The 24,427-nt window shown below is 48.3% G+C and overlaps 1 protein-coding gene across 3 annotated transcripts in view; it reads left to right on the plus strand.

Annotated features, from left to right (window-relative positions):
- Positions 1 to 24,427, plus strand: part of TRAM2 (translocation associated membrane protein 2) — a 75,796-nt gene that overhangs the window by 39,968 nt on the left and 11,401 nt on the right. For 2 of the 3 annotated variants that reach the window (XM_058554166.1, XM_058554165.1), the window contains exons 3-6: positions 16,348 to 16,532; positions 17,015 to 17,131; positions 22,935 to 22,993; positions 24,229 to 24,313. In XM_058554166.1, the coding sequence (XP_058410149.1) occupies positions 16,348 to 16,532; positions 17,015 to 17,131; positions 22,935 to 22,993; positions 24,229 to 24,313 (446 nt within the window). The remainder of the gene's footprint in view (positions 1 to 16,347; positions 16,533 to 17,014; positions 17,132 to 22,934; positions 22,994 to 24,228; positions 24,314 to 24,427) is intronic. The other variant, XM_058554167.1, reaches the window with a different exon arrangement.

Consider the following 24,427-nt stretch of genomic DNA (forward strand, 5'->3'; position numbering starts at 1 on the left):
AGCCCTTGGCCCACAGCTCCACAGCCTTGGGGGGACCCCTCAGGTCCCACCGCCAGGAACCAGGCATTGCCCTGCTTTCCCAGTTCCAAAGCGCTGGGCGCCCTCTTGATGAATAAAAGAGGAATTTGTGTTAGCCGAACCTGGTCCTGTGTTAGCTGAACCTGGTCCCGTCCTTCATTCTGTGGCAGCGTGGTGACTTGTCTGGACTTCAGGGTGAGACTCCATTCTCTGCCTGGCTCCATCAGGAACTCATTGAAGGGCTTTGGGGGCAAATCTCTTAACCCATGGCCTGTGAAGAAAACTCCATGCTCAGGGAAGAAGAGACAGGCCAGGCCATGGCCAGCGCCGCTGTCAGGAAACAAGGCAAACACTGCTCATCCCAGGGCAAGCTCCAGCCCTGGGGGCCTGATGGATTGTCTTGCTCAGTGCCGTGTGGTCCAAGGTCAAATTTAGCCTTCTCCACTCCTGTCTCTTGAAAATCTTAATGACTAAGTTAGACACCTCTAGACCAGCTCTACTTAGGATTTACTGATTTAATTTTTTTTAGTTTTTAAAAAAATTGTAGTAAAATACACATAACATAAAATTTACCCCCTCAGCCATTTTTCAGTGTACAATTCAGTGGCATTAAACACACTCACATTGTTGAGCTGCCATCACCACCATCCACCTCCAGAACTCTTTTCATCCTGCAAAACTGAAACTCTGTCCCCATTAAACAATAACTCCTCATTCTGCCCCCACCCCAGCCCCTGACAACCACCTTTCTTTCTGTCTCTATGAATTTGTCTATTCTAGGTACCTCATATATGTGAAATCATATAGTATTTGTCCTTTTGTGACTGGTTAAAATTTATTTTTAAATAAACATTTCTCAAAATACATTTACATCAGTGATGCATGACTCGCAGAGGAAGTTTATAAAATATAGGTAAATGTAAGAAGATAAAAATCACACATGACCCCACCACGCAGCAAAAATTAGAGTTAACGTTTTGGAGTGTTGATTCATAACCCATTTTTTTTTTTGGTGTTAGCATATGATGAATTTTTTTTCCATATCATTCTTTATTATTCCAGTCAATAAGATATTTTGAAAAGCTGCAGAGTATTTCTTAATAGGGATTACCACAAGTTATCTATCCAATTCCATATTATTGGATATTTTAAGTTTCCAATTTTTATTATAAACAGTGCTACAGTAAACGTTTTTGTGACTAAAATTGCATGCATTCATGATTATTTTCTTAGGATAAATTTCTATTATTGGAATTTCTGGGTCAAGTAGTATGTACATTTTAAAGGTTTTGTATATGTGTTGCCAAAATCCTCTCTGTCATCTGATTCTTATGACCCATAAATCCTAAGTTTCTAAACTTTTTGTAAATACAAAATGCATAGGCTTTTTCTTTTTTTTTTTTTTTTGGTGAGGAGGACCAGCCCTGAGCTAACATCCAAGCCAATCCTCCTCTTTTTTTTTTTTTTTTTTTTTTTTGCTGAGAAAGACTGGCCCTGGGCTAATATCCGTGCCCATCTTCCTCTACTTTATATGGGACGCCGCCACAGCATGGCTTAACAAGGGGTGCGTCGGTGGGCGCCCGGGATCCGAATGGGAAAACTCTGGGCTGCCGCAGCGAAGTGCACACACCTAACTGCTTGCGCCACCAGGCCGGCCCCGGCTTTTTCTTTTTTTAAGGTCAGAATGCTAATTTATTAATTTATAAAGAGATATCCAGCTATCAAATTTTGTGCTGGTATTTTCATTACATTTCTCCCCGGAGTCAATTTATATCGGATGCTAGATCATAACCCAACTCTGCTTTATTAATTTACCATGAGAATGTATCGTCCTGGGGGTCACAGCAGTTGACGTGTGTGTGACCAGGGCATGCCTTTATTATAGGAGGGGCCTGTTTGTAAAGCCAGATCGTGATCAGAGGATCGGCTTTTGAGTTTGACACTTTCTCGGAGAAGTCAGCAGACAAGTCATATCCTGAAAGCATGCCTCTCACAGCAAGGATGAGAAGCCTAGACTGTGCTCCAGGGCTGCCCTCGGAGGTTCTGTGCATAAAGAGCTTCCCTCTGTCAATCATACCATGCCTTCACTTGTTTGTTTTAAATAATTAATTGATCAATCCAGACAAATATTTGTGTGCCTACTGTGCACCAGGCCCTGGGTGTAAAGTGATTTGTAAAACGTGTCTGGGGCCCGGCCCCATGGCTTAGCGGTTAGGTGCGCGTGCTCTGCTACTGGCGGCCCGGGTTCGGATCCCGGGCGCACACCGATGCACCACTTCTCCGGCCAAGCTGAGGCCGCGTCCCACATACAGCAACTAGAAGGATGTGCAACTATGACGTACAACTATCTACTGGGGCTTTGGGGGAAAAAAAAAAAGGAGGGAGATTGGCAATAGATGTTAGCTTAGGGCCGCTCTTCCTCAGCAAAAGGAGGAGGAGTGGCATGGATATTAGCTCAGGGCTGATTTTCCTCACAAAAAAAAAAAAAAGGATTCCATTAAAACTCGTCTGATCTCTGACTCATCGAGCTTGACCTTTGATTAGGGAGGGAGAGATAATAAAACAAGTACACAATAAATAATTATAGTTTAGTAATAAGGGTAGTGAAGGAAATATATAAGGTTGTGTGATAAGGAAAAAGAAAAGGGTGATGACAGAAGATGATTCTGAGGAGCTGATGTTTGAGCCGAGTGTGTGTGGGAAGTTGTGTCGGAGGGATAGGAAGGAGGTCTGGGCAAAAGGAACAATGTTCCAGGCTTAGGGATCAGCGTGTGCAAAGGCCTCAGGTGAGAAACAAACACCTTGGCATGTTCTAGTAACTGAACGAAGGCCAGGGTGACCCGAGCCAGCTCGGTTTTGCATTTTTCTGGGGTGGGGTTATTGAATTCTGCTTCTGGAATTCTCCTCCGGGCCACACAAGGCCTGGGTACAGGTGAAGGTGCATTATAGTCCATACTGGATTGAGGAGGTTTCAGTTACTTTGGAAAGAGAGGATAAAGTATTGCTCAAGAGCCTATCTTTTGTTTAAATCTTGCCATTCGGGGCTATTTGAAATATGACAAGCAAATAATCAAGAGAGACAATGGAATCGGAATAGCCTGCTTAATTTCGTTTCGAGCTCCTTAATCACGCACCCAGGATGGTAATATTTGGTTTGTAAGTACTGAAGGAAAGCAAACTTCTCGTGGGAGAAAGTTCACAATAACGGCTCTGTTGAGGCTGTGATTTTTAAAATCCTCCCCCAAATCTCTTTAAGGCTGGAAGTGCTCGGGAAGGTATCCTTTTTTGCATAACCTGGGTAAATTCTGATTTCTGAGGTTTCTTCTTTAAATAGCGTGTAACTTGTTCGACTCCATATCTAAAATTTGAATTTCAGTAGAGCAGTGACTATCCCCAGACAAAGCGGTCTACCATCTCCAAATCCCGTGTCGTCCCTCGCTGAGGATCGCGTTCTACGGAAAAGAGCTCGTGGTGATGTCGCGTTTCCTCGCCTGCTCTGCTTCACCGCCTCTCCTTCTCTCCCCACTTCTTCAGCCCCCAGCGTTTGTGTATCGGGCCGTGGTGACAAAGCACCACAAACTGGGCGGCTTAAACTTAAACTGGGTGGAGAAATTTATCATCTCACAGTTCCGGAGGCAAGAAGTCCACAGCACGGGTGTCGGCAGGGCCACGCTCTGTCTGAAGGCTCTAGGAAGGGTCTGTCCCGGTCCTCAACCCTCGCTCCTGGTTCCTTGCTTGTGGCAGCATAACACCCATCTTCGTGTGGCATTTGCTCCGTGTGCTTGTCAATCTCTGTGTCCAAATTCCCCCTTTTTATAGGGACATCAGTCCTGTTGGATTAGGGGCCCATTCTACTCCACTGTGACCTCATCTTAACTAATTACATCTGCCCTTCGGTGATTTCCAAGGAAGGGCACATTCTGAGGTGCTGGGGGTTAGGACTTGAACATATGAAATTTGTGGGGACACAGTTCACCTCATGACACCAGCTATGGATGTATGATTTTGTCACATTATAATGAGCTAGTTCAGAAGATTAAGCTCCGTTCAGAGCTAGGAACTAAACGAGGAGACGGCACAGTTGCACATCCTGGTGGAGAGCCTGCCACGCTGTGTCCTTGTGGTTTTCTTTAAGGTGGACAGCGATGAAGCAGGAAATGTTCCTTGTTACCAAACCCCCTCGCTCCTTATTCCCACCTGCCACCCTGTTATTTGCTAAGTCCCTCAAATAAAATCCAGGACCACCAGTTAAATTTGAATTTCAGATAAACAGCGAATACTTTTTTTGTGTGTGTAAGTATATCCTAGATTATGCATGGGACATGATTATACTAGAAATTATACTTTGTTTATCTGAAGCTCAAGTTGAACTGGCCATCCTGCATTTTATCTGGCAACTGTACACCCTGCCCAGCTCTGGCCAGGAATAAAGTGTCAGGTTTCCGGTCTCACCATTAGACACTCTGAGTCTTTCTGATTAAAATACCATAAACTATCTAGTATTATGGCCAGAAATATACAGAATGTAAAAGCTCAGCAAAGGATAGAGGTTTGATCCTTTCCGTAGACAGACTCAAGGCCTGCTGGCTTCCCTTCTGATCCAGAACAGGTGACCCCAAACACGCTAAGCACTTACCAAGTTGTTTTGGGTTGTGCCACTAATTTGCTGAACTGTCTTGTGCAAACCACTTAATATCTCAGTCTCCATCCCCATCTGCCAAATCGAGGCCGATGGTCACTGCCTCAACCCCAGTGTCTCCTGAAGACAAGAAGCCCTGCGAGGCCTCCTGTGCGCTTGCTGCTCAAACTGTCCACAGACCCGCACCATTCGCATCACCTGGGAACTTGTTAGAAATGCAAATTATCAGGCCCCACTGCAGACCTACCGCTCCAGAACCTTCGTTTTAACATGATCCTCAGCTGGTTCCTGTGCCCATTAAATCTGAGAAGCACTGCTTTAAGGGCCCTGGGTGACGAGCTCCAGGTGGGCTTTCAAATGACCCGGTGCTTCTAACCCCACAGGTGAGACAGGGAAGCCTGCTAAATCCAGAACTCATTTGCATCTTTCTGTTCTCTTCCAATTTTGGTTTTTCTATAACTGTTTGGTCTGAGGTGGGGAGTATCAGTGGGTGGCTTTGGTTTCAGGCTGGGCCCGCCGCTTCCTCAGAACTCATGGACACGTTTATAAGGCAGTGTGGGTAGGAGTTGGTAGCTTTCATTTTGCTGAGCCCACCCGCGGCTGCCCACCCAGAACAAGAAGGCCGAGAGTGAGGACTCTTCAAGAGGGGAGTTGCTCTGCAGTAATCAAATGTGACAAGGACCCATTCGCTGGCTCTGTTGGTCTCCATGGTTCTATCGCCACCAGCTGCTGTGTAGCATTTTGCAGCTGGAAATGAAAACCCCGGGGGCCTCCCACACCATAGCTTGGCCGTTGTTCTCACGGCCCCTGTAGGATGAGACACACTGTCTCGTAAAAACAACCTCAGACAGATGGTTTTAAGGCTTCATTCGGCCAAAGGCTTTTGTCCAAAGCTCAGAGTGTGTTTTTGTTCCCTGTGCTGGCCGGCGGGAGTTCATCTTGTCTCATACTTGTGTCATGACCTTGAAAGATTGGCACCACATAGCAAACTGAGCGCCTCTTTGTGAGATGAGCTTGTAGGCAACAAAAGAGGGAAGAGATAGGTGGGCAGCGGTGGCTCTGGAGATGGAAGCCTTACTTGATTACAGACGAAAGCTACCAACCAGACCTGTAGCCTCTCCAGCTGGAGGAGACCTGAGACTCATGTAGCTCGGCCTGATCCTTTTACACCAAGGGGACTGAGGCGCAGAGGGTTGATTGACATTCCCAGGGATACACCAGTAAGGGCAGGGGAGGGGCTGGGCTGCTCACACCCCATGCAGCACTAGGGCCCAGGGAAGCTGTGGGAAGGTTGTTTTTCTCAAATGGGGTGGTGGGCAGAGGGGGGACTCAACCAGGGAGGCAGAGACCTGGCTCTGTTCCGGTCCCTTGGGCCAAACAGCCACTAAGAAACCCTTTGACCCTAAGGTCCTGTCTATGAAGGAGAGAAAATAAACCAGAGTCCTCAGTGTCCCCGGCCTTATTGGTCAGCCATCTGAAGAAGTGGGAGCCTCTGATCCAGGACTTAGGGCCAGCCCTGCACTTGATGTTTTTCCCCAGTAAACAGAAATTCCATATTAAACTTACTGTCTTAGTCCATTCAGTCTGAGTGGCTTATAAACAATAGAAATTTATTTCTCACAGTTCTGGAGGTTGGAATCCAAGCTCAGGGTGTGGCACGGTCAAGTGAGGGCCCTCTTCCAGGTCACAGACTTCTTGTGGTGTCCTCACATGGTGGAAGGGGCTGGGGAGCTCTGTAGGGTCTCTTAGGTACTAATCCTATTCGTGAGGGCTCCACCCTCGTGACCTAAGCACCTCCCAAAGGCCCCACCTTCACCCCCATTACACTGGGCGTTAGGATACCAACATGTGAGTTATGGGGAGACACAAACATTCAGACCATAGCACTTATTATTTAAGTGTAACAATTGTGTGAAAAAGTGGACAAACCATAAGTGTTGATGAATTTTCACAAAGTGAACACATCCATGTAGCCAGCACCTCAGAAGTGTCCCCTTCCAGCCTAGACTTGACTCTGTCCAATTCCCTGTTACAGCCCAGAGAATTTACCCTGTTCAGTGTGACCTTCCAGAGGTTGAAGTAGGTAGAACCACTGAGTTGCTGTGCTGATTGTTCCATCAGCCTGAAGGCCCAGATGGGCAGGAACAGCGGCCAGAACTCTGCCAATGGCTGCTTTGAATTGCTGCCTCCCGCTGCCTTTTCCAGGGTCTCCCCTCCTGGTGGATCCTCCTTCCCTTCCCTCCTACAGACCCTCTGACCTGGACCCCACCCCTCATTTTACTCCTTCCCATTCCCTTTTCTCCTGATCAGATCTTTTCTTCTCCCATCTAGCTAGGATAATTTTTTCCTTACTCAGTTGTTCTTACTGAAATAATTTTTGTCCTTAATTTAATAATGGGCTTGTTGACATTGTTATTTTAATCCAAATTTTAAAAAAAGACCATGATTTTAGACTTTTTTGGTATGTGATCCTGAGGCATTATTTATCCTTTATGACTCTCAATGAATTAATAAAAGAAAGTTCACCCCTTTCCCTGCTGTCGGCCTTCTTCACGTGCTGCCCGTTGTCCACCCAGGCTGGGTGTGTGTGGAAGCCTCAGCCGTGTAAACCGCAGTGGGGCCGAGCGTGTGCCTGGCCCCGAGCAGTTATTGCTATATTTCTTTCTTGAAGGCCAGAGGGAGGATTACAGCCTTATAAAAAGGAATGGTACATCAAGAAAGCTATTCAGGAGCTGGGCACTTTTATTTCCAAATTCTCTTTAACACTTCTCTCATTTTCACTACATTTCTCATTTTTGCCACATTTTTACATCATAAAACTATCCTTTCCTTGTTTTTCTACCTTTCTGTAAAACTGGAGAAAATATATTCCAAATCATGCAATATGGGGTTAGAATGGTGACTTCAAAGATTCCTCAGCTAGATCTTCAATTCTCTGGGCAGCCTGGGAGGGAGGGAGAGGGCATATGTGAGTGTGTGTGTGTGTGTGTGTGTGTGTGTGTGTGTGTGTGTGTGTGTGTGTGTGTTAGTCGGCTTGGGCTGCCATGATAAAGTACCACAGACTGGGTGGCTTATATACAACAGAAATTTATTGTCTCACTGTTCTGGAGGCTGGCTGTCCAAGATCAAGGTACTGGCAGAGTGTCAGGGCTGTGAGGGAAGGATCTGTTCCAGGCCTCTCTCCTTAGCTTGTGGAGGGCTGTCTTCTCCCTGTGTCTCTTCACATCCTCTTCCCTCTAGGCGTGTCTGTCCGTGTGTCCAAATTTCCCGTTATAGGGACACCAGTCATATTGGATTGGGGCCCACCCTAATGACTTCGTTTTAACATGATGACCTCTGTAAAGACCCTATCTCCAATTAAGGGCACATTCTGAGGTGCTGGTGGTTAGGACTCTAACATATCTTTTTCGGGGGAGGGGTGCCGGGGAGCCATAACTCAAAGCATAACAGGCAGCGTGTGTGCATATGAGGACCGTGATGGTGCTTGTAGTTCACACGCCACTGGCCACGTCTTCCAGGCTGGGAGGCCACGGAAGGTGTGTCCTGGCAGCCTGGGGAGACGGGGCAGGGGTGGAGGTCAGAATGCTCCCCTTCGACGCTGTGTGCCCCCTGCCTGTCCTCAACCCCTTTCTTTTCCCTGGCACCTCAGGGAGCAGGCAAGCCTCCAGGGTTTAACCAGTGCACTCTCGGTGTGATCTGAAGGGGAGGCAGGAAGCAGAGAGGCCTGGTGGGGAGACGGTGAGCTTTGGCCTCTGGCATCAGCCCCATGGTTAGGGTTCCGGCCCACCCCTAACTAGCTGCAGGTCCTGGGGGCTCAGTCACTCCTGGCCTCTGACTGCTGTGTCTGTAAAACAGGATAATACTCAGGATTCCTGTGAGGGGTACAGGATGTCATTTACGAGACGTGTTTACTACAGGGCCTGGCACTGAGCAAGTGCCCCATAAATGGCTTAGAGTTGTCGTTTGTGTTATTTGTCCTAATTAAGCACCCTAATGGGAGTATTTTTGTGTGTCTGTTTCATGGTGACTGTTCTGTTCTTTTAGCTTCTGATTCCTTCTGTTGGAAGCAGTCATGATGATCTCATCTAGTTGTGTAGCACTTTACAGTTTATAAGTCAGCTATCTATTTCATCCTTACAGCTTTGTGAGAAAGGGTAGATGGTACATCCTCATTGTCCAGAAGCCGGTAACTGAGGCAGAGCGACCCTGGATCACATGATAGGCAAGTGGCAGCTCCAGAAATGAGCTTCAGGTCTTGTCATGCCTGGTCAGGGTCCCTAAGGGAAAAAATAGAGAAATGAAGTAGGGAAGACACCACTTTTAAAATTTTATTTGTATGAAGCAGGAAGAATTTGAAGATTTATTTATTAAAAAAAATATTTTTTGAATAGAAAATACACAGGTTTAAGTATGAACCTGTACGAAAAGTCAGAGTGAAAGTCTTATTCGCAGCCTGCCCCCCGTTCCTTTGACTCCCATCCCCTGTGGGTCTTCACTGTTGTCCCCTGTGTCCCCTTCCCGAATTTTGTACCTCACCTTCCAGTGTTTCTTTATGCAAATACAAATACATATTTTTCTTTTCTCCCCTTTCTCACGTAACAGCTGGAATACTGTGTGTTCTGTTCTGTACCTGGCTTTTTTCCACTAAGTACTGTGTCCTGGATATCACATCGTAGCGATATGTAGAGTGTTGTCAGTTTCTTCAGAGATTTTACAGAGAGAGAGCGCGTGCTGTGACGTGCACACGTTCTGAAGAGTACAGCATGACGAAGTTTTACCCGTGTGCACGCCCACGTAACCATCACCTCCATCGAGATGCAGCGCCGCCAGCTTCCTCATGCCCCTCCGCGTCAACCACCCCTCCTGAGGCAGCCACCGTTCTGCCAAGTCTCCTGACCAGTTTTACCTGCTCTTGATCTTCATTTCTGTCTGATTTTTTAAAACAGCTCCGTTGTGTACATCGGTGCTTCTTCAATGTTAGCGTGCGTCCCAGTCACCCGGAGATGCCGTGACACATGAACTCCTGGGCCATACTCTGAGTGTCTGATTCACGAGGCCCTGGTAGATACGCAACAACGTGCATTTCTAAGCACGTTCGAGGGTGATGCTGACGCTGTTGGCCCACGGCCACACTTGGAGAGCCCCAGTGTATTAGAACGATGGTTTATTTAACCAGTCGCCTAGAGGTGAAAGCAGCTCGAGTCGTTTCCATTAGTTTTTTGTTAAAAACCGTGCTGCAGTGCATAACCTTCTACACGTGTCATTTGGAACGTGGTAGGTACTGGCTATAAGATAAATTCCCAGAAGTGGACTTGCTGCATCAAAGGGCCGATGCATTTGTAATCTGGATAGAAATTGCCAAATTGCCCTTCCAAAGAGGTGGTTCACTTTGCATTCCCACCAGCAGTGTGTGAAAGAGAGCCTGTTTCCCCCAAAGTCTCCACAAGAGTGTGTTGTCAAGCTTGGATTTTTGCCAATCTGATAGGTAGGAAATGGTATCTCATTGTAGTTTTAATTTGCATTTCTCTTCTGTGTAAGGTTGAGCATCTTTTAAATGTATAAGGGCCATCTTTGTTTCTTTTTTCTGTGAATTGTCTGTTCATATCCTTTGCCCATTCTTCTGTTGGATTTTTTATCTTTTTATACTCAAGTTCTAGGAGCTCTTTACAATTAGCAAGATTAGCTCTTTGTTTATGATCTGAATTGTAAATGTTTTCCCCCAAGTAATCATTTGCTTCTTGATTTTGCTTATGGTAGTTTTCTCCTACCTAAGTTCTGGATTTATATATATTGTAAAAGATTCGAAATAATATGAAAACAGAGTTGGCCATCTGCACAGAAACCAATAGAAAGTAAATTTTACAAATCCAGATTTTCAATGGCGAAGAAGGAAACTGAGAGAGAAAGAAGCATCCAGGCTGTGCAGTGATTCTCTTTAAACAACCGATTTTTCAGACAAAGGAGAAGCCTCGTTGGCAGATGTCTGGACTCGAAGGAGATCTGAAAGCAGATGGGACTGCAGCAACCAGGGGCCACCAGCCAGCTCAGGCCACAGGGAGGAGGTCAGAGAGAGACTGCCCAGTAGTATTGGGATGAGGTGGGAACATGTAGGAGCAGGCAGGAGAAGCTGTTTACAGGTGACACCAAAGGAAACAGGAAAATATCTATTAGTCATAGGAAGCAAAACAGGAGGTCAGTAAGAATGTTACTCCCAAAAAGGGCCAGCCAGTAACAGAGGTTGTCAAAACAGCCAAGGCTCCGATTGATTATTTTAGCTTTCTTTTCAAACTGTAATCAGAGATAAGCAAAGCAAGTGTCACTTTTGATGGCGATGGGATAACTCATCTGCAGTGGGAAGATCATTATTGAAGGTGCTTTCTTCCACAGCTAGGTTAATTCCCACAGGAGGGTGTATTGACATACTCCATGGGGGGGTGTAGGAAGAAGACTCAGAGTATTGGTGTTGGAAAGGTGTCAGGGGTCATCTAGGCTGGAGATTGCAAATTGGTGGCCTGTGGTCATAGTTGGCTTGCAAATGTGTTTTCTTAGGCCAGTTTGGTGTTGGCCCATAAAGTGTTTTTAAAATTTTTGAATTAGTCACCAACATTTTTAAATCAGATGATTTCATGTAAAGATCTCTCTCTTTGCTTTTGAAATATCAAGAATCTGTCCACATCGGGCTACACCCCTCCCGTGGCCACAGTAGCTGAGAAGCACCTTCCCCACTCCCTCCTTCACCCCCTTGGGGCATGCACTCTGCAGTTTTCCACAGTCACCACTCCTCTCTAGTGTGTCCCTGGCATTGAGACTACCTGTCAGTCGCCATTTATCCCAGTTTTAACTGTTATTTTTCTTTCAGTAAGGTTAAAAAGAAAGTGGATGTTCCTTTCTCAAAGTGGAAATGTGAAAGATAGACCAAGAGGGCGATACGTTTAAGGAAAAAATGGTGGAAAGTATATTATGGAAGTGAAGACTATTACCTGTTTAATGCAGCGGACCGCTATGTGGAAACGATCTGTCCTAAGACACCTGGACCACTTTGCTCATTTTTGTGACCCACCTGGTCTCTGCAGGCATTTTGCTGTGACTTGTGACCAGAGTCACCTCCCTGGTCTGATGGCTCAGAGACGAGCGGAGTCGTACTCTTCTCAGCACTTGTAATATGTTATCACCGCACCATTGCCGTTCTTGTTGAGAGCTCACGTGAGACGGGCGGTGCTGAAAGAGGGGAGCTCCAACTTGAGTAATGAGAGGATTTTTATAAGAATTGGTGAGCAATCCGAGATTTAAAAAGAAAAAAATCCAAAACATCAATTTGTTGCTAGCCTCCTGGGAGAACATAAAGCTCCAACCTCCATAGCTCTGTGGGAAGCAGAAGGAGCCAAACAAATTTCCTTTCGGCTCAAAAGCAGGAAGATGGCAGATGAGGGGAAGCAATGGAGAGGATTTGAGTCCAAGCACAGCTGTTGAGTGTTTGCGTGTGACTGCACTTGTTGTGACTGCAGGAGAAAGAGATCAAGGGAGTGGCTTCTTACCAGTAGGGATGTAGCCCTGGGAGGGTCTGACGGCCGTGTAGACCTGAGGTGGCTTTTGGTGGCTGGGCTGGGGTGCGGACACTGGGAGAGCTGAGAAATGGCCCATGTCACTTAACTTCTGAACCTGTTTCTTCATCCACTTTCCTTGCCCATCTCATGAGATGGTGACGAGGATCAAACAAGATAACACACTGCAGAATTCTGAAACCGTGGAGGGCTACAGAGTACAGATGAGATTCCAGAAGGAACTCGTGAATCATCCCACAGCCAGTCCATCAGCTGGTTCGATCGATTCCATCACTCACAACTCTCCAAATGTATCTTCTGTCCATTGCTCTGGCGCCAACCTAGCGCAGGGCGTCTGCTGCTGTACCCCCCGGCCTGGAATCCCCGCAGGTGCCTCCTAACTGCTCTCCCGGCATCCTTGCCCGACTACCCCTGCTCCATATGGCAGGAAGAGTGATCTTTATAAACACGTATGTAACTGAAATCCTCCATTGCCTTATTGATACATGTCTTGCCATGACCTATAAGGGGGCCCTTCGTGATATGGCCTCCCACCTCTGCAGTGTCCCCCACCCCTGCTCTCCAACTCCACTCCATCCCTCTACTGCCTGAAGCTTCCCCGCAGGGGCTCTGCCGTCACCAGCTCTCTCCCCCTGCACACCTCAGCTTCTGCTTCCCTTTCCTGTCCCCTCCTCAACCACCCTCCGTGGGGCTGCTGCTCCTTGTTATTTCCCCCTCGGCCTTCAGTCCACGTCACAGCACTTATCACACCTGGCCGCTAGTGTTTTTTTTAATTGTGGTAAAATACACATAACATAAAATTTCCCATCTTAACCATTTCTAAGTGTACAGTTCGGTGGTGTTAAGTATATTCACGTTGTGGTGCAGCGAACCTCCAGAACTCTTCATCTTGCAGAACTGAAACTCTATACCCATTAAACCTCAAATCCTCGTTCCCCCTCCCCCCAGCCCCTGGCCACCACCATTCTTCTTTCTGTTTCTATGAATTTGACTGTGCTAGGAAGCTCCTGTGATGGAATCATACAGTATTTGTCTTTTCGTGACTGGCTTGTTTCACTTAGCTTAATGTCCTCTAGGTTCATCCATGTTGTAGCAAGTGACAGGATTTCCTTCCTTTTTAAGGCTGAATGATATTCTATTTTATGTGTATACCACCTTTTATTTTTCCATTCATCTGTTGATAGATGGGTTGTTTCCACCTTTGGCTGTTGTGAATGATGCTGCAATGAACATGGGAATACAAATATTTCTTTGAGATCTTGCTTCCAATTCTTTTGAGTATATACCCAGAATTGGAATTGCTGATCATCTGGTAATTCTATTTTAATTTTTTGAGGAACCACCATACTGTCTTCCATAGTGACTGCGCCATTTTACATTCCCACCAGCAATGCACAAAGGTGCCAATTTATCCGCATCCTCACCAACACTTCTTTTCTATTTTTTTAAATTATAGCCATTCTCATGGGTTTGAGGTGGTATTTCATTGTGGTTTTGATTCGCATTTCCCTAATGATAGTGATGTTGAGCATCTTTTCATGTCTCTGTTGGCCACTTGTATGTCTTCTTTGGAGAAATATCTGTTCAAGTCCTTTGCCCATTTTTTAAGCTGGTTGTTGGTTTTTTGTTGTTGGGTCGTAGTTCTTTGGCCTCTGGTTTTTAGGTGTACGAGAATTTGGTGTGTACTTGCTAACATCTACGGGCAAGGCTGTGCCCACCTTGTTCCCTGCCGTCCCCCAGCGCCCATTGTAGAGCCTGCACATGGTTATTGGCTGATGAACAAACATGCATGTAGCTCTCAACAGCGAAGGAGTAGAAGAATGTCTTAATTCGTGCATTCATGCTTGTTTTGAGGAGGATTTAAGGCTCTGGTCACCTCTCTTTGGAACCATAGCATTCGTGGTGAAGCATGGCAGGTGACCCTGAATAGCCTTTACAATGGACAAATCAGTCTAGACGGGTGTTATTTCACTGCTTTTGGACTCTGCTTGTTTGTCGACTGTAAGTCCCATTTTGTCTAATAATGCTGGTCCTGATGGTGGAACTGTCCATGTGTTCGGTTATTTTATAGTTTCAAAATATGCTGCCATCTAATTAGTGTCCTTTGATCCTCCCTTATGAGGAAGGCAGGGAAAGTGTACTGCGGCCTCACGGGTGGCAGAGCAGAAAGGAGAGGCTGAGTCACCCGCCATCTCTCCTCCCACCTCTAGTGTCTTCTCCTCGGTCCTCGGTCCTCCCTGACTCCCCCCCAGGTCTCCGCCCCTTTGGTGGGTCAGCCCCAGGTCTTACCAGTTCTCTGTCACTGACAGCCCCTCCCTCCCTCCCTCTGTCTTCTCCTGCTTCATTCAGGCCCTGTGGTTCCTCACCTGGATGGTGGTTCCTCGCCTGGATGGTGGCGAGAGCTCCCTACCTCGTGTGGACCTGTGGGCACGATGCTATTCACTGCTGCCAGAGTAAACGTTCCAAAACCCCAATTTCATCATTTCCTATGGAATTTGAATTCTTTGATGTTTCCACGTTGCCTTCAGGATAAAGTCCACACCATTCACGTGGCACCCAGGCCCTTCACAGTGGCCTCAGCATCCACCACGACTGCTGCCCTGGCCGCCCCAGCCCTCCAGCCTCTTTCCCTGCAGCCTTTTAGACGCTGCCACCTCTGCCTACGATGCCCCCACACCTGACTACCCCGACTTATCCCCGAGTGTCAGTGTCATCCTGTTCATCCTGACCTGCTGCCCCCCACCTCCGCCCCAGCCGGAGTCGGGCCCCCGCCTGCCCTGGCTCGCTGCGTCTCTGTGTTTACTTCTTGGTACCGCGTGCCCGTGTGTAGGTAGTTGCACATTTCTTTGTCAGTCTCCTCGCTGGGCTGTGCATTCTGAAGCTGGGGCGGTGTCTTTTATCTCCGTATTTCAACAGTTGGCCCAGTGCCTCTCAACAGGGTAGGTCTTTGTGGAAAGGAGGAGGGAGAGGAAAAGGGAAAGTTTGTCTGATTTCAAAGTTCATGTGCTCACTGTCCCCACCACCCCCTCTCACCCCGCCCACCATCACATTCTCCCAGTCTAGGGTGAGGGAGGTTATGGGTTGACTCCCAGAGTGGCCCAGTCAGCAATTCTTGGTTCCATGGCCACTCTGAAACTCACCGACCCCGGCCTACCTTCTGGTAAATGCATCCTGGCGGAGAGGGATGACTCATGTGTGTGACTCAGCCTGAATGCAGCACAGCTGGAAAGGCGGCCCGTGTGTCTGCCTGGGGGAGGAGGGTTTAGGGAGCAGCAGAGAGCCAGGCCCTGTTCATGAGCTCTTGCAACCCTGCAGCCTGCTAACTGGAACGAAGGTATAAATCCTCCTGTGTGCGTGGAGAAAGAGGCTGTGGTAACAGAGCTTTACAAGACTTATACAGCTGGGATTCTAGCTAACTTATTACTGTTAAATAGTATTTTAATAAACTTCCACTTATTCCGTGCATACTGTGGTTATAGGCACTGTGATGAGCATCTTGCATACGAATTGTCTCATTTAATCCTCACAATAGCCCAATCTCAACAAGAATAATAGCAACTTCATGGATAGCAGTTACTATGTGCCAGATACTGTTCTGAGCACTACGCGTTTATTAAGTCATCTAATTCTCCCAATGACCCTGTGATACAGGAACTGTTATCCTTATTTTACAGATGAGGAAACTGAGGCACAGAAAGGTCACTCATAGAGGTGTTCTAAAGTCACATGGGAAGTAAATGACAGAGCTGTGATACACACTCAGGCTTCTGAGTCCACATACTTAACCCCTATGCTGTGCTTCCTCAATAAAGTATAACTACAGTGCCGTTTTATAGAGAAGGAAATTGAGGCTCAGAGAGGTTGGTTACTTATCCATAGTCACACAGCCAGGGAGTGGTGGAGGGTGGCAGTCTCCAACCCTGGGCTGTCACCACTGCGCCCTCCTGCCCAGGCTCAGGAGATGTAGTCATCACGATATGTAGTGGGCTTGGTTCTCCTTAGCCTGCCCCGTTGGTGCCACCCAAGGGCCAAGTCCACAGGTTGGGTAGGATTCTAGGGAAGGAACTCTTTCTTCTAAGTCTAGGGTTACAGCAAAAGGGAAGCATTCGATGGCACATTCTGCTTCAGATCTCTCTTCAGTTTTGGGTCCCAGAGCATTTGCTCCCCCCAGGGACGCTGACGGGGCTCTTGTCACCTCCGCAGACAGCGAGACCGTGCACTACCACTACGGGCCCAAGGACCTGGTCACAATCTCGTTCTACGTCTTCATCACCATCATCTTGCACGCCGTGGTTCAAGAGTACATTTTAGACGTAAGTGGTGTGTCTGGATCCTGAGACAGAGATCGGGGGGCTGCTGGGAGGAAACTGCAGCTCTGTACCTGTTCACCCCCTAATTTGTGTGCCCTCTTTGGTCCTGTTGACTCCATGTCCCTCACCACACTTTGGTCTCTGTCGCTCTCACAGCCTCCTTTAGTCAGCACGTGGGATGGCAGTATTTATCGCACGGGAGAGAGCTGCCTGGGCTGTGACAAGATGGCGTCCTTGTGGGTCTATGGTACATAGCATGATGGGGGCGGGTTTCTTTACATCCAGGCTAAAGACATTAATCTTGCTTTTTCTCAGAATCCTTGCCTTAAACTAAGCACTGTATGCACACAGTAGGCTTACACTGAATAACTTGGATTATGGCTGCCTTCAAACTTCAGCCCTTTCATGGGGAGAAAACAGGAGTCAATGCCTGGTACCAATACACTTTTATATTAATATGCAGGATTCTCTTTATTATTTTTTAGAAAATCAGCAAACGGCTTCATCTCTCCAAGGTTAAACACAGCAAGTTCAATGAGTCTGGACAGCTGGTCGTCTTTCATCTCAGTTCGGTGATATGGTGCTTCTATGTGGTGGTGACGGTGAGTGGCCCTCGGGACTGCTGGAGGGGCTGCCAGGCAGTGGGTCTCTTCGTGGATTGCTAATGAGATGTCTGCAAAGGGCTTAGTGAGGAAGAAAAAGAGTAAGGGGCGGTATGTAAACTTGGGGCAGTTTCTTAGAACTGAAGCTATTTTTGTAGCCTTGTGGTATTTGCAGTGAGAGAAAGGCCAAACTGTATAGATGCCATTTTATAGCTGGAGAGTCACCTTGTCCAAAAATAAACACTTGTTATGGCTGTAATGTGGTGTTACGATAATGATACCGTATATCTACATAGCACTGCATCGTTTTACAGGGCCCTCCTACAAATGCTATCCATGAGAGAAATTTTATGTTCATTCTGATACCCGTGTGATGGATTGAAGAAACCCAGGCTCAGATTTCACAGTGTGCTCATGATCACCAGGTTTTTATGTTTTGATTGGCCCTGAGCTAACATCTGTTGGCAGTCTTCCTCCTTTTTTCCTTTTGTTCTCCCCAAAGCCCCAGTAGATACTTGTATGTCATAGTTGTACATCCTTCTAGTTGCTGTGTGTGGGACACCACCTCAGCATGGCTTGATGAACCGTGCTTAGGTCTGTGCCCAGGATCTGAACGAGCGAATCCTGGGCCACCAAAGTGGAACTCGAGAATTTAACTGCTGCGCCACTGGGCTGACACCGATCACCTGATTTTGAAGTGTCAAGGACAGGGGTTGGACTTGAGGGTCTGGTTCCAAATTCAGCACACTTTCTGTTTTATGACGTTGTCCTTCTGCGAGCAAAGCCAACACCCCCGTGTCCGTAGATCAGATCTTGTGAGAGCTGACGCCATTCCCACAAAGGCCTAGAGGACCAGACAATTTGTCTACTCCCCTTTCTATACGATAGGGCTCTTACTTCAAGCAACCTTTGATACAGCAAAATTCCTTCATACGAAGGAACGTGGACAGTCCTTTGGGGTTCGCTGTCACCAGACCAGGCTTGTCGTGCTCGGAAGTGTTTAATTAGTGCACATGAGTACACACACACACACACACACACACAGCCCCCTGGAGCGCCGCCTGTCTGTAACCTGGTCTCTTTCTCAGGAGCTAGCATTGTCCCGAGAGAAATCCAGGCTCAGGGCTTGGAAAATTCAGCAACCCTGTGTCACCTTTTACAGATTTCCTTCCCTCCCTCCCACTGACCCCTCACCCCCTTCCTCTTCCTCCGTCCTTCAGCAACAGTGAGGAGTTTTCACGCACTAAGGAACTCTGTCTGCAGAGCTGAGAGCTGAATTCATATTCTCAAAGCAGGAGTGACATGTCCTTTTGATTATTGCTTTTGTGTCTATTATCATTTAATCTCACAACAGTTTTCCTAAACAGAACTGTCCTCTCAAGCAGGGCTGCGGTGTTCCTCTGTCCCAGGGGGTGACTTCCAGTGTGGTCTGTGTGAATAGCACCCCCTGGCATGGTGCAGTGCACATCCTGGCCCTGGGAAGCATAGGTGCTTCTGGATTCCAGACCTCTCCCGAGTGCTTGGCGTTTGGTTCGTGGGGCCTCTGGAGACCCTGAACTGCTTTGAGGCACACCGGCCTCAGGGTGCCTCATTTAACTGCTCTTTCAGAAGAAGCATTGCCTCATCTCTGAATCACTTTGACCCTTTCTACCTTACAGCCAGACATTCCACCCCAGCTGTGACACATTAGATCGGATTGGAGGCCAACAGCCAAGTTACGTAACACCCCTTCCAGAGTGTGAAATGCTCAACCGCTCTCTCTGCTTCTCTCGGGCCTTCAAGGGCTGCAAAATGGTGATGCTAATTACTCTGGGAGTGTGTAGCACTTTTCTTGAGGAAGCTCAGAACAGGCTTCTGTTATGGTGAAAGGCAGTTCCTCACTCAACATCTTCCACAGGAAATGGAGCCAAGGGGACCCTGGGAAGCTCCAGTGACCCCAACTCCTAATGACACCAAGTAGCTCCTGGCCCTCACCTGTTCCATGTAAGCCATTCTGCAGGGGATGAAAGTGAACGAAGAAGAGAGGGTAGTTTTGTAAAAGGAGTAAAAACAGCTGGTTTTTTAAAAAATCATATTTTTTTATATGATGCAAATTTTCCTTGATTCTTCTCTTTCTTTCATTCTTCACAGTCAGTCCATCAGCAGGTACCGCCAACCCTCTACCTCCAGACACAGTGAGGTAGTGTCGGCTGCTTTCTACCTGCACCGCCGCCCCCAGGCCAGTGGCTCTCTCCAGGAAGAGTTTGTTCCCCTTGGGACATTTGGCAATATGCTACTGGCATCTAGTGGGTAGAGGCCAGGGATGCTGCTGACTATCCTACAATGCACAGGACAGTCCCCACAACAAAGGCTTTATCTGGTCCCAGATGTCAGTAGTGCCAAGGCTGGCTGATCTTTAGTCTGAGCTACCATCATCTCTTGCCTGGATCACTGAAAGAGGCTCTTTCCACTCCTGTACCCTCCCGCCCTAATCCATTTTCTGCTCAGCCAGCCAGACTGCTCAGCCAGTCATGCATTCCCCTGCTTAAAAGCCCCCATCCCACTGGCAGTGAAATTGTTTTTCTTCCTCACTTCTGTACTCTGGGCCCTGCAGCCTTGCCTGTCTCGTCTCACTGGCCCCAGCCCCACCGTCTTGCCTCTGCTCCTCTAACTCTCCTGGCATTCCTGCCTCCTGGACGTTGCACGGTGGTTCCTCTGATCAAATGCTCCATCCCCTGACATCTTTTGGCTGGCTTCTTCTTGCCATCCAAGTCGCCACCTAAATGTCACCTCCTCAGGGAACCCCCTCAGTTTATATTTTCTGCACCATGCCCATCACCATGGTGTTTTTCTTGTTTGTGTGTGTATTCTTTGCTGTCTCTCCCACTAGACCCCGAGCTGCTTGCAAGCAGGCGCCATGCTCTCCTGTATCCCTGGTACAGTCCCTGGCACGTCCTAAGTGCTCACTGAATACTGGTTGTGAGAATGAATGAATAAACTGCAACCGTCTTCTTGCTCCAACCTTCAACAGTTTTTAAAGTAACAAATTGATTGTTTTTATAAGCATCATGGATGATCATTTTTTAAAAAGTAAGCAATATGTAAAAGTTCAAGAAAGAAAGCAAATCTCTCCCTCCAGAAATAACCAGTTTTATTTTGCCTGTCGGTGGGTGGGATTGGGGTGGGTTCCACGTGCTCCCTCTGCCTCACTCGGCCCCCTGTGGCCTCAGGTAGTTGGGATGGCTGGGCTCTGAGGGTGCCCCCCGCGTCCAGGCCACCCTCAGGTAGCTGCCTGGCCTGAGCTCTGGAAAAGGCTGCTCTCAGAGCAGTGAGTCATTTTTCCTTGGGCCCCCCTGCTCCCCTCCCTCCAGCCCCTCCTGCACAGTCCCCAGGGACTGGACATTGCAAGCAGGCAGCATTTTTCTGGGGAGTTTTCTTGGCTTGTTGGCTTCAAGGTCTTGACCTTTTTGTCTCCCAAGTAAAGGGGCCAAGCCAAGGAGGGTTCCTGTTGAAGATCACAAGATCATCTGGCCTTTAGATTTCTCTCAGTGCTGCTTTCCTTGGCCAGACCTTTTTTTTTTTTTGGCAGAAGTTCCTCTCCCACCTCAGTCCCAGAAGTACCATTTTTCTCCTTAAATACCTCGCTGCTTCCTCTAGGAAGGAACATTCTCACCTCTCTGATTTCCCTGGCGTGAGGTGGCGAGGGTGGCAGACCGTGTATGGCCGTGTGCCCGGGGCCACATTCTGATGCAGGAGAGAGGGATGACAGCAGTGTGGGAGTTGGAAGGCACTCCTCCCACCCCGCAAGTGCCCCAAGACCTTCCACCTCTGTGCATGACCTGGGGAGAAAGGGCTACAGGAGTGAGGAGAGAGTAGAAAGGAGGCCATGAGGGTTTTGGGTGAGACATCACCATGACTACACTGGTGCATGTGCCTGATTGGACCTGCTGGGTCATTGGGCTAATGAGGGCCTAGGGTGTGGGGTTGGGGCTGTGGATTGTACTCCATGTGTCCAAGGACGTTCAGTGACTTGGCTGAGTGGATCAGCCCTCCCTTGGAAATACAACAGAGGATCCGCTGGGCAGTCCACCCAGGGTTTCTCACTCAACCCTGTTGGCCTCCCCCTCCTCCTGAGCACTGCTGCCCCGTGCCCTCAGTCCCGCTGTGAACACTGAAGGTCTCAGCCTTCTTGTCAGAGGCACCAGCTCAGTTTATTTCCTGACTCGCTGAAGCAGCCTGGCTGAGGTTGGACAGGAGGTTGGTGGCGCAGCTGAGATTTCAGCAGCACAGCTGAAAAACCATCTCCTTTCAGGAGATCCTTCCTGTCTGTTCCTTCATTTCCCTGTTTCTAAAATGAGGCCATACTAATCTAACCTCTAAGTGACACATAAGAGCCTTTTCTTTTTCCTCAGAAGACAGAAATTATCTAAAGCATTCATCATTCATTGATTCATTCAACCAACAAGTTTTTATTGGACTCTTGTGGAGTCAGCTGACTCTTGTTCATGGTGGATTGTTTCCTCATGTGTTTTGTAATCTTGGATTATAAACTCATCTTTAGCAGGATTTTATGTGTGAGAATCCTGGACATCCTCCGATGAGAGTATGTCCCAAAGGTATCAATGGCCCACAACACTACTAATACTGATTTCTTAGCTTGGTGGTTCCTGGACCACACAGGTGCTGTAAATTTCAACTCTAAACCCAAACCCAGGTGAAAGTGAACCCGAGGTTACAAATTCTCGCAGGATAATATTTTGTTTTCATCCTGAGTCCAGGGTGAGCAGACATCTTCATCTCCCTGTGTTGGTTGTCAGACTCTTTCTAGTCGACTCTTTCTCTGAGGTGCTAGCCCTTTGAGGGTCCTGATTTTTTGCAAGGGTCTCGCCTCCACCTCGCAAGGCACCAGCTTCTGTCCCCACATGGGCAGGAACACCCTGGCCCTACAGCGCCACCTTACTGCTCTGGCTTTCAGCTCCTTGTCCCTTTTGGGTCCCAGGGGTTTTCCCTTTCTTATTGTGAGCTCAGCTTTGAGTTTAAAAGAATATTTGTTAGATATCATCCAGCATTTCTAGATGTGTTATGATGGGAGGGTTTTTGGGTGACCTGCCACTTTGTAAGAGGCGCAGGGCTAGATGCAGGAGGTACAAAGAAGGGCAAGAAAAGACCCCAGAAGGAAGGAACTTGCAGCTTAATGGAGGCAACTGGCTGCAGTGATGCAGTGTGACAAGTGTCGTACTCATGAGGCCTGTGGGACGAGGCCTCATGGTGAGGCCTGTGGGGTCCTGCCATTCTCTTTATTCATGGTGATGTGAAAAGCCAAACTAAGCTTTTCATTTTCCCAGTGGACGGCAGTTCTGGAGTCCATTTGCTTATTCATTCTACAAGCATTTCCTCAGTGCCAACATGCCAGACATAAGAGTAGACACTGTCACATCAACATAAACTGTCACATTTATTTCTAATAATAACTCTGGGAGGGTGAGTATTTTTATCATCATTTTACAGATGAGCCAACTGAAGCTTAGGGAGACTAACTTGCTTGGAGGATGCAACTAGTGAGTGTGTGACCCACGTTCAGACGCAGGGCTTCTGACCCCAGAGCAGAGCTCTCCTACTCTGTCGTGACTCTGTCACAATAAAGAAACCGGCCAGGTGCCAGCGGGTCCCACAGGGAGGTCCTCCGTTTTCACGCTTCCTGTTCCTTCCTCTTTCTGGCAGCTGGGGCTTGGGTGCATCCCTGACCCTGGATCCCTGGGCCTGCCCAGACCCCAGGAGTCTCATGTTCACGTCTTTAAATGCTGTCTCTTCTCGCCCACTACAGGAAGGATATTTAACAAACCCGAGGAGCCTCTGGGAAGACTACCCGCACGTGTACCTCCCGTGAGTATGCTCGTGACTCGGGCCCTGGGGAGGAGCGGGCTGGACCCTGGCTTCCTCCTCCCAGAGTGTGGCCAGAATGCTACAGGGCCAGCTGGCGTGCGGACCGGCTCATACGCCAGCCTGTCGCGGCACAGTGCTGTGGGAGGAGACTTGTCTGGGAGCTGCTTCCTCCAGTGTGCTTGACTGGAGAATCCCAAGGTGAAGTGTGGTCTGCACTAGCCCCCATCACAGAGGCGATGTCACAGTCAGCTCGGGCTGCTGTAACAGAACACCACTGACTGGTGGCTTATAAACAACAGAAATTGATCTCTTATGGTTCCAGAGGCTGGGAGGTCAAAGATCAAGGTGCCAGCAGGTTTGGTGTCTGGTGAGAGCCTGCTTCCTAGTTCATAGATGGCCATCCTCCTGCTGTGTTCTCACAGGGCAGAAGCAGAGAGGGAGCTCTCTGGGGCCACTTTTGCAGGGACACTAATCCCACTGACGAGGGCTCTGGCTTTATGACTATATCACCTCCCAAAGGCCCTTTCTAATACTATCACACTGGGGGTCAGGATTTCAACATGGGAATTTTGAGGGGACACAGACATTCAGGCTGTAGCAGGTACCCAAACCACATGAGACAGATAGGGAAGCAGAGTATCTCCATAAAGTTCTCTGGGCTTTGTACCTTCTTAACGACCCATCACGTTGTCACATCTTCCCTCCAGTCGTCCATGGCTGGTGATCCTTCAGAGGCAGCATCCCCTTCCTCCCCTGCTCTGTGCCGCTGGGACTCCAGGAGGACGGCCCCTGAGCCCGCCTCCCTCAGGAGACCACTCTGCCTTTCCTGAGACCCTTAAGAGCGACAGCAGAGGACTCACAGCTGAGTCACAGCCTGCCTTTGCTCTGAGACGCGTCATTCCTCAGTGTATCTGTGCTGCCGTCTTCTCCATTGACGGTGCTCTAGAATCCGCTCTCCCCTTAGCCTGCCCTTCTCCAGGCGGAAGACCCTCCCCTTCTGCACTCTTTCCATCATTTTTGTTTCTTTCCATGGACTTTCTGGCCCTTTAAGTGCCCTCGTCTGTGGAGCAGGGTCCCCAGGCTCAGAGGTGCAGTGCTGTGGCCTCCCTCCTTCCCTGGCTCCTGGACCAGCTCCTCAACAGTCCTGGCCCTCACCTCTCCCTCCTGTGCTCGGCAAGAGCCTGCAGGGACGTTTGTCTCCATCCCTCCTGTGTGACTCACTCCCTTGTCTCCAGCTTCCAGGTGAAGTTTTTCTACCTGTGCCAGCTGGCCTACTGGCTGCACGCACTTCCTGAGCTCTATTTCCAGAAAGTACGGAAGGTGAGTACTCACTTCCCCCTCTTGGAGGCCACTCACTCGTCTCCCCTCCCCTCCTGCTGTTCCCAGCGCTGCCCCAGGCCCTTCGTCTAGAAGCACAGAGGTTGGGTGGCCATG

Source organism: Diceros bicornis, chromosome 14 (assembly GCF_020826845.1).
Source record: "Diceros bicornis minor isolate mBicDic1 chromosome 14, mDicBic1.mat.cur, whole genome shotgun sequence".
Lineage (NCBI taxonomy): Eukaryota > Metazoa > Chordata > Mammalia > Perissodactyla > Rhinocerotidae > Diceros > Diceros bicornis.